General features: G+C 44.8%; 1 protein-coding gene across 4 annotated transcripts in view; it reads left to right on the forward strand.

Annotated features, from left to right (window-relative positions):
• Nucleotides 1-20,281, forward strand: part of cacnb2a (calcium channel, voltage-dependent, beta 2a) — a 68,116-nt gene that overhangs the window by 2,711 nt on the left and 45,124 nt on the right. The window contains exon 1 of one of the 4 annotated variants that reach the window (XM_030348801.1): nucleotides 6,810-7,011. The exons of 2 other annotated variants lie outside the window; for them this stretch is intronic. In XM_030348801.1, the coding sequence (XP_030204661.1) occupies nucleotides 6,964-7,011 (48 nt within the window). In that variant the 5' untranslated portion in view covers nucleotides 6,810-6,963. Of the gene's footprint in view, nucleotides 1-6,809; nucleotides 7,012-14,257; nucleotides 14,957-20,281 lie in introns of those variants that run through there. One more of the 4 variants, XM_030348802.1, reaches the window with a different exon arrangement.

Genomic DNA, 20,281 nt, shown 5'->3' on the forward strand with positions numbered 1-20,281 from the left:
CAAAGGCCTCTATGAAGCTCTTTGAGACTAACAAACTAATAAAGTTGACTCGACATGGAACCATCACATTACGTGCATATGGTGAGACTGAGGCTGTAAACACATGACATACGACTTAACATTCCCAGTGCAAAATGTAAAGACTTCTTCTGGACGGGTTCCCGGGGGGGGGGGGGGGTTTGGTCATCCATCAGTAGGTAGGACCACTCCACTGCAGTAAAAGCGTTGGTGTGTAAACACTGGGTTGGTGCAGTGTGTTGGTGATTCAGGGTGAGAGCTGTGTGTTCCCTGTGCTGAAGAGAGAGCTGTAATGGCGGTACGCAGGCACCTATCCTGCAGCCTAAGTGCAATGCGTACCGGACAGCACGCTTACCGTGAGGGGTTAACGCACGGCCTGAATGTTTCTGCCTTTTTAGGAGGGGGGCGCTTGGTCTGCAAGACAAGGGTGGGGATGGGAGAGGATCGGAACGGTTTGGGTTTTGATCTCTCTCTGCAGAGAGAGAGAGAGAGAGAGAGAGAGAGAGAGAGAGAGAGAGAGAGAGAGAGAGAGAGAGAGAGAGAGAGAGAGAGAGAGAGAGAGAGAGAGAGAGAGAGAGAGAGAGAGAGAGAGAGAGAGAGAGAGAGAGAGAGAGAGAGAGAGAGAGAGAATGGGTGGAGGGAGTTGGCATAGTGAGAGAGAGAGGGGGCATAGTGAGAGAGAGGGGGCATAGTGAGAGAGAGGGGGCATAGTGAGAGAGAGAGGGGGCATAGTGAGAGAGTTTGAAAAGTGAGAGAGAGGGGGCATAGTTAGGATATGTTATCATTGTTGAGCAGGAGGATGTTGTTTTATGGTTAACCCCTGCTACTATAAAAGGATTTGTTGAACACCATTTTACATCTCCGAAAAATTTGAGATTTCCCAGTTTTTTTAACAAGAATGCAAAGCTTTTTTCAAAATGTTGTCCAAGATTACAAATTAGGGAGAGCAGAGTTTAGTGGCCAGGGTCTTTTACCCCCAATATCCACAGACTAACCTTTAGGCATCCTAGAGCAGGGTGACCCCTTACCCCTACCTGCTTCTTAATGAAATGTATCTGTACTGTCTAACCCCATTCTGTGCCTTTATTACCATTATACCCACACCTTAATGACCTGTATCTGTACGTTTTAACCAAATTCACTTTTGATAAAATTGATGACTTACCTATTCCGAATACATCTGAAATATCTAAAGACATTGGTATGAAAATAAAGTACAGTCTTGCGTCAAGTTTCCAATGGTACCATATCGTCATCATCGTCAGATTTGCGTAGTTACGGTTGTTTAGGCGCTGTGTTGTTAAGCCCCGCCTCCCCCTGGTAGCCCCGGTCCCCCTTCCCACAGTCCAGTGTTCCCAGTAGTACTGGGAGTACCGGGAAACTGCGTCCCCACGGCAATCCCAGAGACAATCACAATATCACACCAGCGTAATCAACTCTTGACTCGTGCATCACTTTCTCTTACACAGCCTCATCACTTCCTGTCTGCCGAGTCACAGTTGAACTCCCAGCGGAGAGATTACTGCTGGGACTATTTTAATATTAAGTCATTTTTTAAGCTGCCTAGGGGTTAAAGTCCAGGAATGTTTTTGCTACAACCGATTTCACTCAGCGGTTCCTAGCTTGGTGGAGACTAGCGAGACCTAGCTTGTTGCCAATTAGCAGTTCCCGCTTGGTGCTATTTAGGCTACTTAGAAGCTTGGTACTAATTTGAAGTACCAAGCATGGCTAGTAATGCTAGTTAGCAGAAGTAATACTAACAAAAGAAGAGCAGACTGGTGTGTTTGTGTAATCAAACATTCATTCCGACTGCAGAAAGCAGACCAGAACAATCCGAGATGTTTGCCACACGAGGAGCCAGGAATAGCAGAGCTTCCAGTAACCTCCCTGTTTGGGTCCTAATGTAAATAGGCTATTATTGTACTACGTTAGCGCATGCTTTAGACAAACTTGTCCTCTAGTGATTATTTTGATGTCTCACTGAAGGATGGTGCCTGGCTTCAAACAAACACCCTACTTGGAAGACAAAGGGTTAATTATGACACCATATTGTTTTTTTGCGGGCCGCTATGGCAGATAGCTATAAGACACTAGTAGTATAGTGATAAGGGTGTTGGACTCCTAGCAGGAAGGTGCTTGGTACACTATCCCTACTCCGTAATGACATCAGAATTTACTGCAAGTCGACAATATTAAATCAACATATAACTACAAGATATATATTGGCATATATTATTCTTGTCATTCCTGTTATGGTTTATATAATAAATATAAGAGTGGTCACCATGGACATGAACGATAACATTAAACATGCTTTACAAATAGTCTGGTATGTCTGATGTGAAGGAACTCAGCTATCATTTACATAACTCTCAACATGATGATGTCATGCTTTACCTCCTGGTCAAAGGTTGTCTTTCCTCCTGCTCTATCTACTGCTCTCTCTCTATAAACACCCACATCATTCTCTGTCCATCTCTCATTTTCTCTGTCTCTCTACTGCTCTCTCATAACACCCACATCCTTCTCTCTCTCTCTCTCTCTCTCTCTCTCTCTCTCTCTCTCTCTCTCTCTCTCTCTCTCTCTCTCTCTCTCTCTCTCTCTCTCTCTCTCTCTCTCTCTCTCTCTCTCTCTCTCTCTCTCTCTCTTGTTCTTTCTCTATCACACCCACATCTCTCTCTCCCTCTTTCAAAGCACAGTCACATCTCTCTGTTTCTAGAATTAAAGATATTATAGAACAAAGAAATGTGTAAACAGAGCTGTGTAACATTGCAATAGTTTCAAAAACCTATATAAATAAGATTATGTCAAATTAATTTAAATTGTATGTATATATTAATATATATATATATATATAGTTACGTAAAGATAACTTAAAGTAAAGAGTAAAGATGACATTGTATTTGAAACAATGTCAATACAAAAAAGTGAAACCTGTATGACTGCAAAAAATGTCTCTTCATCTCTCTGTCTCTCTGTGTGTGTGTGTGTGTGTGTGTGGGGGGGGGGGGGGGGGGGGGGTGATGTTGCTCTCTCCCTCTTCATCTCTCTCTCTTTTCCTGGCACTCACTTATTACAGACTTTTGACTTTTCCTGATTCTACAGATTTTCAGTCCTCTGTTTGATGGAGGAAGCAGTGACGTACAAGACTCATTTCCTTGATTATTATCTGATCTGGCAACCCAACCGTATACAGTAACTGATAATCTGATCTGGCAACCCAAACCCTTTTAATGTAACAGATTATCTTATCTGGCAACCAAAACTCTTTTAATGTTACCGACGCAACCATTAACCACGTTGACCTTTCCTAACTCTTTGTGAATTTGAATCCAGGCTTTATGTGATTGACAATAAATTAAGTGATCCATGTGCACCTCACCCCTGGTACACTAGATGGCAGTATGAGGTGCTAAAGTGATCGCCTATGTCATACACTGAATTATAATCCTGCTCTGCTCTGAACTTCAAATCTACACTTCGGACTCCACAGTGCTCCACAGTCTGGTCCACCGTCAAATCAGAGACTGGGGGTTTGCTCTATTGGTTAGTAAGGGGGCGTGGCCAGGGTGCAGCTTACAGATGATTGGTTCCTCTTCCAGGAAGCCGTGTGGAGGGCCAACAGGTGGTGGATGTCAGGCAGCACAGGTAACCGTCTCCCGCCAGAACTCTTAAATCACCAAAGCAACATAGTGGTGACATTCGGCTGACACCTATTCTCCTCCTCCACTTGACGGATGTGCACTTTCCTTCCAGCTTTGCATCCACAGTGGCAGATATATGCTGTGAGAGGAAACACGTAACCAATACCTCTCTGGTATCAGAGAGTAAAAAGGAAGGCTTCTAAGAAATGCCTTCATACTGCTAATATCTTGTTGATATTACACTTGAATGGATCCCAAACTGGAACTCTGGTATTTATTGTGATCTTAGTGTCAATATTTGTTAATATTGTTATTAATTATGGTCACAACCAGTGCTTAATTTGAGGGGGAGCAAGGGGGAGCGCGCTCCGGAAGCTCTGACGCGCGCTCCGGGAGCTCTGACGTGCGCTCCGCCAGCTGGATCTGGAGTATGTGTGTGTGTGTGTGTGTATGTGTGTGTGTGTGTGTGTGTGTGTGTGTGTGTGTGTGTGTGTGTGTGTGTGTGTGTGTGTGTGTGTGTGTGTGTGTGTGTGTGTGTGTGTGTGTGTGTGTGTGTGTGTGTGTGTGTTAGTGTGTGTGTGTGTTAGTGTGTGTGTGTGTGTGTTAGTGTGTGTGTGTGAGGGGCTAATACTGTGTGCATGTGTGTGTTTTGTTCAGATGTGCATCAAGAGAGGTTGGACTTGGAGTGACGCGAGTCGGTTGAGTGATGTGTGATAAATCTGCGAGGAGTTAGCGAAAGTGGCTGCGGAGAAGAGGGGCAAGAAGGCCAAAATGAACTTTATTATTATTATGGTTTTTGTGGTATTCTGGTATTGTTCTGGTTAATAATATGTATCTATTTGTTAACGTGGCCAAGTTGTCATGCCAGATTGTTGTTCTAACTAGGCCTACTATAATCTATGAGGTAGCCTATCTATTTGTTTTCATCTTTTGATGCGACGGAGATCCATTTTCAAAGACCTGGTGTATTTTGTTGTGTTGAGAATACAATGACTCAATGATGCACCTGCGAGTGCATGACATTATTCCTCAACTGTTAGTAAACAACGGTAAACTTTATAACGTGTGGCTGTGTGTCTCTCCAACCTAACATATGTTTACTATTTTTTCTGGGTACATCCCCATTCACAAGGCTTTAGTAGGCTAATTTCTTGCGATGTTGACTAAATAAGTGTGGGTTGTTCGAAAGCGCCCACCAGAGCCCCCCCCCCCCCCCCCCCCCCCCTTTTTTTCTACTCGTCCTCAGCGCTCCGGGAGCTCCCACTTGACAAATTAAGCACTGGTCACAACGTTTGGTTGCTAGGGATGTCTGGTTTCTATGGACTACAGGTTTGGTTGCTGGGGAGGTCTGGTTGATATTGACTACGAATGTAGTTGCTGGGGAGGTCTGCTTGCTAAGTTCTACTGTTGTGGTTGCTAGGGAGGTCTTGTTGCTATGAACTACACGTTTGGTTGCTAGGGAGGTCTGGTTGCTAGGGACTACAGGTTTGGTTGCTAGGTAGGTCCGGTTGGTATGGAAAGGCCAGGGTGTAGGACAGCTCTGCATCTGTTTTTTGTGAGAATGTGTTGGTTTATACTTATGGCAGTGTGTGTGTGTGTGTGTGTTTGTGTTATCATGTATTCTGGTTTGTGTGTGTGTGTGTGTGTGTGTGTGTGTGTGTGTGTGTGTGTGTGTGTGTGTGTGTGTGTGTGTGTGTGTGTGTGTGTGTGTGTGTGTGTGTGTGTGTGTGTGTGTGTGTGTTACCATGTTTGTATTCTGGTTTGTGTGTGTGTATGTGCATCTTAGGCTGGTGTGTGTGTGTGTACGTGTGTACGTGTGTGTGTGTGTGTGTGTGTGTGTGTGTGTGTGTGTGTGTGTGTGTGTGTGTGTGTGTGTGCTTGACACTTGTCCAGTTCTCCTTTATGATGTTTGGTTAAAGCCTCTGCAGCAGAGAGACAGACACTGCACCACCAGAGTCACTCTTCCTCTCTCTCTCTCATACACACACACACTCATACATTTCCCCACGACAGACCACCTCATTGCAAGTCTCTCTCTCCCCTGGCCGCCGAGGGGGGCGAGTGAGACAGCAGCAAGTGAAGGAACCGTCCAGACGGGAGGTAACCTCAGGGAGAACACAAAGGAGATGAAGGACGGACGGAGGCAGACACAACGGAGGGACAATGGATAAAGAGGAGCAGGTAGGGGACGGAGGGCTGTAGAGAGAGGGAGGGATGTAGAGAGAGGCAGGGACGAGGAGATTCTGGAGGTCCGAGACCAGAGATCGGAGGAGTTGGCTGGTTTAGCAGCAGTCACCCGAGGACATTCTAACTCCTCCTCCTGTACCCCCTCTGTCTGCTCCCTATCGGACCAGGCGATGAACTTACTGTGACCCGAGTCTAGTCTAGCTGGGATCCAAGACGATAAGTCTTTATTAATCCTTTGAGGGAACCTCAGGACTTATGTTGTACCACTGGGATTCACCTAGTGTTGCCAAGCTAGGCAGATAGCACTGCCAGCAAAGCCCTATTAGCGTAACCCTATTAGCATAGCCCAGCTAGCATTGCCCACCTAGTTTAGCCCCACCAGTGTAGCCTAACTTGTGTAGCCCAGCTAGCGAAGCACTGCCATCGCTCTCCCAGTGTAGCCCAGCGAGCGTCGCACTGCCAGCGGAGCCAAGCTAGCGTAGTGCAACTAACGTAGACCACCTAGGTTAGCCCGAATACCGTAACCCACCTCGCAGCATTGCTAGCATAGCCCAACTAGTATAGTGCAACTATACTTGAATGTATGTGCCCACCTATGCCAACCTAGTTTGGCCCAGCTAATATAGCACTGCAGACGTAGCCAAGCTACCACAGTGCAACTAGCGTAGCCCACCTAGTTTAGTCCAGCTAATGTAGCGCTACTGGCATAGCCAAGCTAGCATAGTGTAAACGAGTGTTGCCCACCTAACATAGCCCACCCGGGCCCAGCCCAGCTAGCAGAGTGCACACAGAAGGACAGAATAGAAAGAGGGAAACGGCGGCAAGTTATCCATCGCCTCTATTCCCTCGGTCATGGAGCTAGACCGGACCTGACCCGGGGAGCCTTGAGGATCCTGAAGGTGTTCCGGTCGGGGGTGTGGCTGGACTCGTGGGAGGGGTTGGAGGGTAGGGTGGAGGTTAGGGGACTTTCTTCGGGTTTTAACATCCTGATTGGGTTTGGACTTCGTGGTTGCTTTTGGACTTCTTGGTTCGCCGGCGTGCTCAGCCAGCCAATCACCGGGAAGGCTGAGCGTGGGCGGTGGCAGCTCGTTCCTCGACCGCCCCGCTCCTCTTCATGCCTTGCTGTGGACTCGGCCATCGTCGGAGTGCTCAGCTTCCAAACGTAAGTCGGACCACAGCTCGCACGCCCCAGAGAGTGGGAGCGAAAGAGAGAGAGGCACATTGCACGTGTCTAATAGACACATCGTGACATCCCGTAATATTATTTTGACTGCTTCGCCCTGTTTTGATTGGGTATGGTGAACCAGGAAGGTCTGATCATTATTTTATGCTCTGCTTGTCCTGGGATGGCAAAAAGATTGATGAACTATCAAGCCACGATGTGTGTGTGTATGTGTGTGTGTGTGTACGTGTGTATGTGTGTGTGTGCATGTGAGGTTGTCTTTGTGTGTGTGTGAGTGCTCCTCAATGTGCACTAAGAGAGATGAGATGTCCGGCTGACTGATGGCTTTGTGTTGGTAATTCATGTTCTCCCTTCAAGTCTAATTCTGTACTGCAGGTTATCACCACAAGATGGCCATGGAGGACAGCCATTTACAAACACTGGGGTGTGTGTTTGTATGTTTGTGCGTGTGTGTGTGTGTCTGTTTCTGTGTTTGATAGCCAGGGTGGAAAGAGAGATGACATTTTAAAAAGCTGAGCGCTGATGATGTTTTTATACGGGTCATTTCCTGTCTGGATGATGATGTCATTGGTCGGAACCTAGACAGAACTGCACTTTTGGAACAGAACGTTCTCCGAGCACACGCACGCAGACTCATGCACACACGCACTTACCTACACACACACACACACACACACACACACACACACACACACACACACACACACACACACACACACACACACACACACACACACACACACACACACACACACACACACAGTGTGGTTCTATTGGCTGGTTTATTATATAACATAGGAGGCTTTGGTTGTCTTCGAACATCCCCAGAACTCATAGATTTCTTCAATATTGATTGCAATTCCTGGTTGGTTCTCAAGCACTGGATGAAAGAATACCATAGTTTGAATATATGTTAATGACAACTGGCTAAACCAAGCAGATACCAGCTGCGGGCCCTCTTTTTTACAACTTTTAAAATCCCATAAATAGTAATGGATCATTCAATACAATACAACTGAACTACTACTTGAGTGTGTCAAATACCATCATTCATATTTGGGAAGCCGAAAGTGATTAGCCATTGAACCATCCAATCAGTGGTTTTGCCAGGCAGATTACCCACAATGCAGCACTTTTGTCCTCATCACTGCCTCCATATGTTTTTAATATACAGACTAGCCAACAACCCTTTAGCATCTGAAATTGGTTGCAGCGCAGCACAGCTCGAAGTTGCTGCCACAGGGATACTGTCCTATCCCATCACCTCAGTAACTGGGATGATTGAAACCAGGAGGGCTAACAAAAAGAACCCACCAGCTAGTGACGATTTAGCTAACAGAATTCCCCTGGTTATCGAGCAATTAGCTAAAAGTTAGCTACTAAAATCAACAAGCGAGCTACCAGTTTCAATGTGAGCAGATTGAAAAACTGAGACCTTTGAGGTTTGGCAATCCATGTATCAACTAAATAGCTGACGTTATTATTTCTGAAATGAAAAAAGGACATATATCCGGGACTAAACGCTGCCAGACCAGACCAAATCTGCTGGGTTAACGGCGACTACGGACATCATGGCCATGCCCGAAGCAGACAATGCCACAGTGCATTCTTGAGTAACCAGGCTGCTGGCCCGGCGAAAATATGTCTGACCTTCTACTTAATTACTAGGGTTGTGCATCTCTCCTTTATAGAACGATCCGATACGTATCTAGCTACTTGCGCTACGATACGTTTCAGGGATTATACATTTGAACATGGAACGATTTGATGCGATTCGATTCAGTATTCTAACGATCCGGTGGGATTTGATGAGATATGATTAGATCCGATAGATACAGAAAAAATATATTTTTCAACCAAACAGATTGCAGATTTTTTTTTTCTCTCCAATCAGATTGGAGTCAAATGTATTAATTTTGAGCGATCTGATTGTTACATTTTTTTGAGAGATCTGAGTGGATGAATTTCTTTCTATATTTGGAGCGTTGATTGGTCCAAATATTATAACGATATTGTAACGATATCAAAATAATTTTGTAGTACTCAAATTGATCACTAGGGAATCTTAAAAATTACATTTTGGGAGGAGAGTTCTAGGAAGGAGGGGGAATGTGTTATCTCGTTGGGAACGACACACGGCAACTTGGTGACCATTTTTAAAGCTAGGACCGTTTTGTTATGTATGAGAGTCATAATGAGCGATGTTGTACATAAAATGCACCTCACACCATGGAGTTATGCTTTTACCTTAACCCTCTCTCGGACTAAGCCACCAACGTCAACTGCTGCCCAGACGGATTTCCACACATAGTCACAAACCTCGCTGCCGGTATCCCTTGGTGCCATGATGTCAAAGTGTCTCACAAAAATAACTTATAGCTAACAAACAGAACCCACCAGCTAGTGACGATTTAGCTAACAGAATCCCCCGGTTATCGAGCAATTAGCTAAAAGTTAGCTACTAAAATCAACAAGCGAGCTACCAGTTTCAATGTGAGCAGATTGAAAAACTGAGACCTTTGAGGTTTGGCAATCCATGTATCAACTAAATAGCTAACGTTATTATTTCTGAAATGAAAAAAGGACATATATCCGGGACTAAACGCTGCCAGACCAGACCAAATCTGCTGGGTTAACGGCGACTACGGACATCATGGCCATGCCCGAAGCAGACAATGCCACTGTGCATTCTTGAGTAACCAGGCTGCTGGCCCGGCGAAAATATGTCTGACCTTCTACTTAATTACTAGGGTTGTGCATCTCTCCTTTATAGAACGATCCGATACGTATCTAGCTACTTGCGCTACGATACGTTTCAGGGATTATACATTTGAACATGGAACGATTTGATGCGATTTGATTCAGTATTCTAACGATCCGGTGGGATTTGATGAGATATGATTAGATCCGATAGATACAGAAAAAATATATTTTTCAACCAAACAGATTGCAGATTTTTTTTTTCTCTCCAATCAGATTGGAGTCAAATGTATTCATTTTGAGCGATCTGATTGTTACATTTCTTTGAGAGATCTGAGTGGATGAATTTCTTTCTATATTTGGAGCGTTGATTGGTCCAAATATTATAACGATATTGTAACGATATCAAAATAATTTTGTAGTACTCAAATTGATCACTAGGGAATCTTAAAAATTACATTTTGGGAGGAGAGTTCTAGGAAGGAGGGGGAATGTGTTATCTCGTTGGGAACGACACACGGCAACTTGGTGACCATTTTTAAAGCTAGGACCGTTTTGTTATGTATGAGAGTCATAATGAGCGATGTTGTACATAAAATGCACCTCACACCATGGAGTTATGCTTTTACCTTAACCCTCTCTTGGACTAAGCCACCAACGTCAACTGCTGCCCAGACGGATTTCCACACATAATCACAAACCTCGCTGCCGGTATCCCTTGGTGCCATGATGTCAAAGTGTCTCACAAAAATAACTTTGGTTCAGGGCAGAGCTGAAGGTTCAAAAACATAGGATTCCAGTAGAATAACAGCCTTATTTGAGTAACATTGACAAAAGGGCATATATTACTATTTTGAAGATCTTATAAGTCATACCGTGTTTAAAAAATAAATACAACTATTTTGGGTTCACTTACCACTTATTATATTATTAGAATCCTGTTAATTTTTTTCGGGACAGTTCCAGCTGGGGAAAGGCCAATAGACACGGAGAAAACAGTGATACCTGGTCACCCTATACCAGTTAGCTACCAGAATCCACCTGTCACCAGTTAGCTAGCAGAAGCCACCAGCTAGCTACCAGAATCCGCCCTTTAGCTAACTCAGATGAGTTGGCCAATTCAGAGCAACAATGATTTATGGTATGAGGTCAGAGCCTGGAGATTAATAAATACTCTCATGAGGTTACGCTGGTGTACAACATTACATTTTATGATATGTTTAGTTGTTATGAGGTTTCGCTGTGACATCATTGTTCGTGTGCCAAAATATTTATAATACCATTCAGGATTATACATGGCTATGCAGATATTTCCAGTCTCAACCACATCGATCATGTGGGAAGCTACTAGCCATTACTGCAGCAACTGTCAAAGATAAGTAAGTTGGATAGTCCCTCCACCGCTTGGAGAATGTTATTTTAAGAAATAGGTGAAGGGCGTCCATGAGGGCTCCATAAGGTTTCAGTTCCCTAGGAGCCGATGAGCTCATTGTGTAGTAGCAGTGAGCTAACCTCTCTCCTACCTAGAATTCCCAGTTTTCCAGGCTCTGGGATTGAAGCCCGCTCCGGGAGCGTCACGTCTGGAGCAGAGTTTCCTTGGCGTTGGACTCTGCGTTCCTTCCCTTTTCCAGGGAGGACGGAAAAGTCCGGAAACAGAGCAGCTCATTAACCGCGGAGGCCCCCAGGAATGTCTCGGCTCTCGATGGGGTTTTATAGTTTTTATATAATCTGTTATATCACTCAGCAGCTGGAAAGGGGCATGGATCTCTGTGGAGGCCTGGGTTGTGTAGCATAGCCTAGCCTAGCTGTACATTACCTAGCCTAATGGAACATAGCCTAATCATGTTATAATAGCCTAGCATAGCTCAACGTTGCCTAGTTTAAAATATTCTAACCTAAATGATCAGTGCTAATTAAGTCACACCCAAATGCTTTACGACTGTCGATGCTGTATTTATGATAATTGCTTGTCCAGTAGCATAAAATGATGACACTGCTTTGTACTTGTATTTCAAAGAGTATATAAAAACACTACAGCATGTCTATCACAACCTGCAGGCTGAAGTAAATAGGTCAGTAGTAAAACCTCTTGATTGGTATTAGAAACCATGCTCATTGTAATTCCATGCCAGATTCTCTCTTTCTCTCTCTCTGTCTGATTCTCACTATCTCTTTCTGTATTTCTGTCTCTTTCTTTATCTCTCTGCCTCTCTCTCTGTTTCTGTAGCTCTCTGTCTCTCCATTCTCTCACACACTCTCTCTGTCACTGTCCCTCTCTCTCTGTCCCTCTATGTCTGTCTATCTGTCTCTTTCTCCCTCTTTATCTCTGTGTCTCTCTCCCTTTCTTTCTCTCAAAATTTGTAATCATCTCTGCCTTCCCTTCGCTTTATAATCTCCTCCGTCTCCTTTTTCCTTAATCTGAGAGAGAGAGAGATAATTAAATAAGATGAAATGAAAGAGGCAGAGATGGAAATAGGGATATAATGGTAGAGGAGAGAGAGGGAATTGAAAAAGGATAAATAGAGAATGACGAGACTGAGAGAGTACAAGATTAAATAGGGTAAAGAACTAGAAGAAGGAGATGAGGAGTGGGGGAGGGTCTGCAGAAGGCTTGGAAAGCCACATTGTTTGCAGCATCAGCATAATTAGCATTGTTAGCATCATTTGCATCGTTAGCTGGTTGGGGGCCCCTGGGTTGGCCCCAGGCCCCTATGCAGCCTTACCTCCGCCTCCTAGGGCCTCCAGACCGTCGACCCCCTCCCAGAGACCCGGACCAGATGTTCTGTCAGCCAATTAGGAGAACGAGGAGAAGCGGAGCTCTGGTATAAGCTGGAGGAGACTGGAAGTGTTGACCCGTCTGGTATTTATCTGGCGTTGCGTCAGAGCAACGCATGTTTAGAATCAGACATCATACATCCCATTAAACATGGCAAATAATTTTTGAACTGGCTAGCTCCGACATTTATTCAGTTGCTGGTAATTGTCGAGCAGGTCGGGGATAGACAGTACAGATACAGGTCATTAAGGATCAGGTCGGGGTAAGACAGTAGAGAGACAGGTCATTAAGGAGCAGGAAGGTGTTTGACAGTACAGAGACAGGTCATTAAGGAGCAGGTAGGGTTAAGACAGTACAGAGACAGGTCATTAAGGAGCAGGTAGGGGTTAGACAGTACAGAGACAGGTCATTAAGGAGCAGGTAGGGGTTAGACAGTACAGAGACAGGTCATTAAGGAGCAGGAAGGGTTAAGACAGTACAGAGACAGGTCATTAAGGAGGAGGTTGGGGTCAGACAGTACAGAGACAGGTCATTAAGGAGGAGGTTGGGGTTAGACAGTACAGAGACAGGTCATTAAGGAGCAGGTCGGGGATAGACAGTACAGAGACAGGTCATTAAGGAGGAGGTTGGGGTTGGACAGTACAGAGAAAGGTCATTAAGGAGCAGGTAGGGGTTAGACAGTACAGAGACAGGTCATTAAGGAGCAGGTCGGGGATAGACAGTACAGAGACAGGTTATTAAGGAGGAGGTTGGGGATAGACAGTACAGAGACAGGTCATTAAGGAGCAGGTAGGGGTTAGACAGTACAGAGACAGGTCATTAAGGAGCAGGTAGGGTTAAGACAGTACAGAGACAGGTCATTAAGGAGGAGGTTGGGGTTAGACAGTAGAGAGACAGGTCTATAAAGAGCAGGTTGGGGTTGGACAATACAGGAAGTTTGTTGAAGTAGAGAGGGACTTTCTTGCAGCGTAGAAGCGCCGGGGGGAATCGAACATGCGTCTCTGCTAGGCGTATTTGCTACATGGTTTGACATGTGTTGTGGTGATATTCCTCTCATCCCCTGGCGAGGTTCCAGGGACCACTCACCTCCCCCATCTAGAGGAGGGGTCATCTCTTCTGACTGGGCCATTTTAGGTCAACAGGATTTAACCAAAGAGCCAGCCGGCGTTGGAAAAGGACGAGCGAGATAGGCTGTTAGTGGGAGAGAGAGAGGGAGAGACAGATAAATAAAGAAGATTAAAATATATGAAAGGGTTGGCGTGAGAGCTCCTAGTACTGGTATGGGGATAGAGCAGTGGTAGAGATGTCCTGGTTCTGGTACTGGTCTGAGACATCAGTCCATATCAGCCGATCCTTTAATCAATAATCAATCATCAGCTCGGATGATTTACAAACAAGGCTCATCTTAGTTCAATCAAATCAAATCCAAATGTATTTAGAGCGAAACAGCGTTGCAAAGTGCTTCACAAGTGAAGCGACAACAGGGACAAGAATTCAGTTAAAAATAACATCAAATACCAGTAACAAAGGCTTTGCTTTTGGTTGTGAAGACACACGTGTGGGGTTCGTAGAAAGTCTAGTTCTCAATGCGCTGCCCCTGGCCTTAGGAGGTCGCCTGTCGCCTGGCAAGTGTCGTCGTGGAAACCGGTTGCTCCCAGGTAGAGCGATGTTCCCCGGAGAGTAGGGCGGGAACTAGGGAGGGAGAAGGAAAGGGAGAAAGTGCTAGGTAATGAGTGGGGGAGAAGGAGAGAGAGATGCAGACACATCAGTCTGCACTCTGAAGAGAGTAAATTAAAAGTGTCAGGGTTGCATAGATTATTGTTTTCATGCCCTATAGAAAAAACACTATTTTAAGTTCTAGCGAAGAGAGAGAGGCTGCTTACAGCGAACCTCGATTTACCTGCTCTGAGGAGGAGGTGGGAGGAGGAGGTGAGAAAGCCTGCCCTCTCATATAGTTCACCGCTTCATTCGTCCTCTCCGTAAGCCTCAGAGATCTGCCCTGTGATTGGCTCTGTGTGGAAGGGAGGGGCGGGGTCAGACCTGCTGGGATGTTGAATATTCATACTCAGCGTGAATACATAATCAGTGTCCTAGATGGAAGGAGGATTTCCTCTTGGACCAGCTGGGGTTGACATAGAAGATCTCTGCTGGGATACTCTGCAGTGAGCGGGAGTTGGACCTGCTCTGATCTCTGCTTGGGTCTACGTGGTCCTCTCTGGTCCTCAACTTCGTTGATGTTGAGGTAGTCTGCAGTTTTGGGGGATTTGTGGTTGTCGTCTCGTCGGAGGGCGAAGGGAGGCTCCATGGGTGTAGACCCCCACCCTGCTCCCACCTGCCCAGCCTCGTGGCAGCGAGTGTGGGGCTGATCGCTGCCCAGCAGGGCCTCCCCCCCCTGCCTCCGGGGCCGTCGCCATGCCCAAGACACCCAAGAACAAGAACGTCTCCTGGGTGAGTGAGCGCTGGATGTTGGGCTATTACCAGTGCTGTGTTCTGCTTTCCACGCTCTTACAATTTCTTAAGAACAAATTCTGATAACTTCCACTTTTAACACAGTACGTACAATATCAATTTAAGTATTTATATCATGGAGAGTTGGGAAGATTTTTTCTCAGATTAACTGAAATCATCGCTCTCATCAGGTGTGTGGTTTTCAGTGCTCATTTGTGCACTGGTATCACTGTCATTGTGTGTGTGCATGTGTGTATTTGTGTGTGTTAGTGTGTGTATGTTTGTGTGTAACTGAGTTTGTGTATGTGTGCGTGTGTTAGTGAGCGTATGTGTGTGTGTGTTACTTAGTGAATGCGTGTGTGTGTGTGTGTGTGTGTGTGTGTGTGTGTGTGTGTGTGTGTGTGTGTGTGTGTGTGTGTGTGTGTGTGTGTGTGTGTGTGTGTGTGTGTGTGTGTGTGATTCTGCAGATCAGTGCAGAGATTAGTGACTGAGTGGTTTTTGCCCGAGTGGCAGCAGCTACTTGGTGTAATAGAGGTGTGTGTGTGTGTGTGTGTGTGTGTGTGTGTGTGTGTGTGTGTGTGTGTGTGTGTGTGTGTGTGTGTGTGTGTGTGTGTGTGTGTGTGTGTGTGCGTTATCATCAGTAGATAGTGTACTCTACATCGCCACCTGTCTCTCCATGTGCAGTACTTCATGTCACACATCTAGCATTCACTATCTGATCTGAGACTGCATGGGGACGGCGTCTGGCCTGTGGTGTTGTAGGTCATGACACGTTAGAGTGTGTGTGTGTGTGTGTGTGTGTGTGTGTGTGTGTGTGTGTGGGTGGGTGTGTACTTTAAAGATGAATGTGTGTCAGCGTGCTCTCCCTATCGCTCTCTCTTTCTTTCTCCATCTGTCTCTCACCCACTCTTTCACAGACTTTCTCTTTTTCATATGTCATTAGAAATTTCGTCACCTTTACTCTCGTTTACATTCTCAGGAAACCTGGACAATAATTAGTATAGACGATGCAAAAACAACACAGACGTTGAATGAGGGGTCCAATCTAGTTCTGATGACACAAATGGTGGTCTGACATGTACATGGCCAGCTCACAGACCCTCCTGCCCTCCAGGGTGGGGACCATGGAGAACGGTTCTGTTGATGAGAGGAGCCAACCAGCAGAAACACACTCTGTTTGTCGTTATTTTATAAAATAATTTATGTTGTGATATCTATGAATGCTTTTAATGCTAGGGTTGAACCTGTTAATGTTACGTCAATAGTTTAAAATGATTTGACCTGCTAGAGAGAACTCACGAGTGACCACATTAGTTAACAGTAAACCTGTGGTTAAAATACAAAAATGACTTTCTATTCGAACCACACAGGCTCCTCAACCAGCCCAGTACAAGGTCTCCTCAGTTTAGAAAACAACCATTTAAAAAATAAATAATGTTTGAGGAAAAAGCTCTTCCCTCTCAGACACAACTCCAGAGATGGAGATGAGTCTTGCCATCTGTGTTGGCGTCGGTTCAACCGTTATATCAAGATTACGTCCACGGAGGCTGTGGAGCGTGAGGCACCAGATACTTCTCCCTATAAGCACCTACCGCTGCAAACCCTGGCTCACCGAGTTACACTGTTTATTAAATGGAGTTCAGACAATGTTATAAAACACAGCAAATACGTTCAGATGTACTCTTGTAATCCAAAATGAGAAATGTTACAGGACTGTAATTCGCATTTTGAAAAAAGGATTAAAATGAGATATAAAAAGAAAGTAAGAATAAATATCTGCCGTATATAATCTAATATTTTACTGCGAAGAGCCAATTCTGAATCCGAACAACACAACAGCAGGCCTGTCTGTGTCCTGGGCTGATTTGGAGACAGGGTTTCAGAATATGGAATGACAGGAGAATTGGATGAGATTAGAAGTGGCTTTTACTCTGCGCTCAGCTGGACTGCTCTCTGTGATGTCACCAAGCCCCGCCCCTTCCTGGATCAGCTGTCCAATCAGCCTAATGACAGCCGAGCTCTGACCACTGGCTTAATACTCCAGATGGTGCTATCACTGTCTGTCTGTGCACTTCTGTACTGTGTGTATTGTGTGTGTGTGTGTGTGTGTGTGTGTGTGTGTGTGTGTGTGTGTGTGTGTGTGTGTGTGTGTGTGTGTGTGTGTGTGTGTGTGTGTGTGTCAAACAACGTCTGCCAGTGGCTGCAGGTCATGGCTGTGGTGACAGATGTCACACCATTAAATTAAAACTAAAGCGTTCAGGACACAAACACACACACACACAACAACTCACTTATTCTTATGTTTCTCCTGTAACTTTGTGTGTGTGTGTGTGTGTGTGTGTGTGTGTGTGTGTGTGTGTGTGTGTGTGTGTGTGTGTGTGTGTGTGTGTGTGTGTGTGTGTGTGTGTGTGGGTGTGCGCACATGCAAGTTGTGATATGGTCCATGTGTATACGTCTGTGTTGGTCTATCTTGCATCCATGTGTGTTGATCTGTGTGTGTACCCAAATGTGTGTGTTAACGCGTGTGTATTTTAATCTTAGCGAGGCAAGGCGTGATTCTGTTCGTTAGATCAGAGCTAAGCGGCGAGTGCTTCATCTCTGCTAGCCGCTACGCTAGCGCTGCAATGCTTTGAGGTTTTTTTTGGCGGGAAACGGGCGTCCGAGGCGTTATCCCGTGCAATCTGATAGGTTGGTTAGACAGCAGCCGGGGGATTTGCATAATTCATCGGCAGAGTGTCTTTGGAACTACCTCGCGGCAACAGGTGTGTGGTCGGCGTGGAGACGGGTGTCGACGGCAACGCTGGGGCACGGAGGACATGTCGAAGAAGGCCAAGGTAAAACCGGTGTGAAGTGAAGTAAAGTGTTGTGAACCGATTGACAATGCTCTACTTCCCATGCAGCACTTTACATCACATGTCACATGCCAGTCTGCGGGTGTTCTTGCAAAAGACTTTAGAGTTTCAACTAAAAAGGGTATATTTTCAAACTCTTCAAGTGTAAATCTTGTCCAATCAAGTGTAGGCGGTTGTAGCGGGAATGCTAGCTCTCCCAGCGTAGCCCTGTGAGAATGGTAGCATAGCATTAGCGATGGCTAGCCTCTCCCTAGAGAAAGGGACGTCTGTCTGGAGGTGAAAGAAGATCTGCAGTCTCGTTTTACCCTCTCTGTGCAGCGGAGACTCTTTGAGAAAACACCAGACACCAGTGGTCTGGCTAAGCCCTGTTTTATTATGGCTGGTAGCAATGCTAATCTCTCTGCTAGATTTTCACAGCTCTTACTGTCCAAACTGTGGATGATTGTTCTGACTGTGAGATGTTGGAGAGAGGTTTGGAGCAGGATTAGTCTAGTCTCGTGGTCACAGTGTTTGAGTCACAGCTGAAAGGTTCAGTGTTTTGATTCCCAATGCCCATAACCTACCTTTAGGCATCCCAGAGCAAGATGCCCCATAACCCACTACCTTCTCCTTAATGACATGGATCTGAATTTACTGGAAGTCTCTTTGGATAAATATGTCTGATAAAAGACTAAACATTGTAGAGATATTAAGGGATGTTGATTTCCTCTGTAAATCTCTGGGTTTCTGGATTGGTTGAAATCTGCAGATTAAAATCTCTTTACTGGGAACAATCTTGATAAGACAGTAAGCAAAGCCATGAGACAGCTTGGACCTACCGTACTATAATAATACCCTTTAATATAATACTATAATATTTATAATACTATTACTAAACTATAGACTAGACTATATACTGTACTTTAATTATATTATATCTGTAATATAAAATACTAATATTAACTAACTAAACCACTGATACAGCTTGGACCTACTGTACTATAATACTATAATAATAATACTTTAATATTCTGTACTAAACCATACTATGCTCTTCTGTACTATAATACCATAATATAATTATTATATAATAAAATGTATATATATACCTTACTGCACTATAATACTATGATATATATAACATATAAAAGTATACACTCCTGTACTATTTCTTTTTGCATAATAGTACTGTGGTACCATACTGTATCATAGTGTACTGCAGTACCAAATGGTACTGTATTATTTTTTACTGTAGGAAAAAGTGACTTTTAGAAAGAAGGTACTTGTTCACAAACAAGCAAAGTTATACTACAGTGAGAATTATCATGAATCATCAAACAATTGTTATGTAGTATAGTAGCACTGTGGTGCCTGTGCCTGTGTGTGTGTGTGTGTGTGTGTGTGTGTGTGTGTGTGTGTGTGTGTGTGTGTGTGTGTGTGTGTGTGTGTGTGTGTGTGTGTGTGTGTGTGTGTGAGTGTGTGTGTGTGTGTGTGTGTGTGTGTGTGTGTGGGGGGGGGGGGGGGGTTCAGGGTTCATGCTCAGTGAGAACATCAATACATTGAGTGTCCCACATCCCCATACAGGATACATGACATGATTGTATGTGGTTGATGCTTGGAGATAGATCTTGTCAGTTAGTCAGTTTGTGTTTCTAGTTGCTGGTTGTGGTAGGGAAGATTAGTTAGTACTTTATTAATCCCACACAGGAAATTTGCAAAGACTAGTTTTTCAAAGTAGTAGTTGCTCTATACTGATAGACAGATTAGTCAATATTTTTGTATATTTGTCAGTTGTTAGTCAATGGTTGATACGTGAGCCTATTCAGGGTTTGCCATAGTTACGCTGGCAACCCACTGCTTACCTGCTGGTTAACTAAGATGATCTTTAACCAACCGGGTGTTCTGGACTGGTTTCTCGTCTCTCCCTGGAGGGAACTCTCAGCTTTCAGGGTAAGACCAGCCTAGTTCACCTCTCACTCCTCCAGCGCCACCACCCCCAGAGATGTGAGTCCACCCCTACAGATACATCTAAGGTCATGTAGCGACGGAGTCCTATAGAATAAAGATCGTTGGAAAAACCTTTGGTGTTCTTTCGGTCTGTTTTGACCTAATTGTGTGTAATGTTATGCTATATACAACAGCGTAGATTCAAACCAAGGTGTGTGGCTATGGCTATGTTGTCAGTGGAGCAAGTGGATCAACAATTTTAATTATGTGTGTGCCTTGATGTTATCCCACTGAATTCTGGGAAGTATTTGCTTAATTTGGATGAGATTTATGTCTGTCTGTCCAGCTCTCCTCATGGCTGTATTTGGCTCATTTTGTATTTATTTTTTAGTTTATTCTATCACTTATCCACCCTTTCTCTCTCTCTCTCTCTCTCTCTCTCTCTCTCTCTCTCTCTCTCTCTCTCTCTCTCTCTCTCTCTCTCTCTCTCTCTCTCTCTCTCTCTCTCTCTCTCTCTCTCTCTCTCTCTCTCTCTCTCTCTCTCTCT

This window comes from Gadus morhua, chromosome 23 (genome assembly GCF_902167405.1).
Source record: "Gadus morhua chromosome 23, gadMor3.0, whole genome shotgun sequence".
Classification (NCBI taxonomy): Eukaryota; Metazoa; Chordata; class Actinopteri; order Gadiformes; family Gadidae; genus Gadus; species Gadus morhua.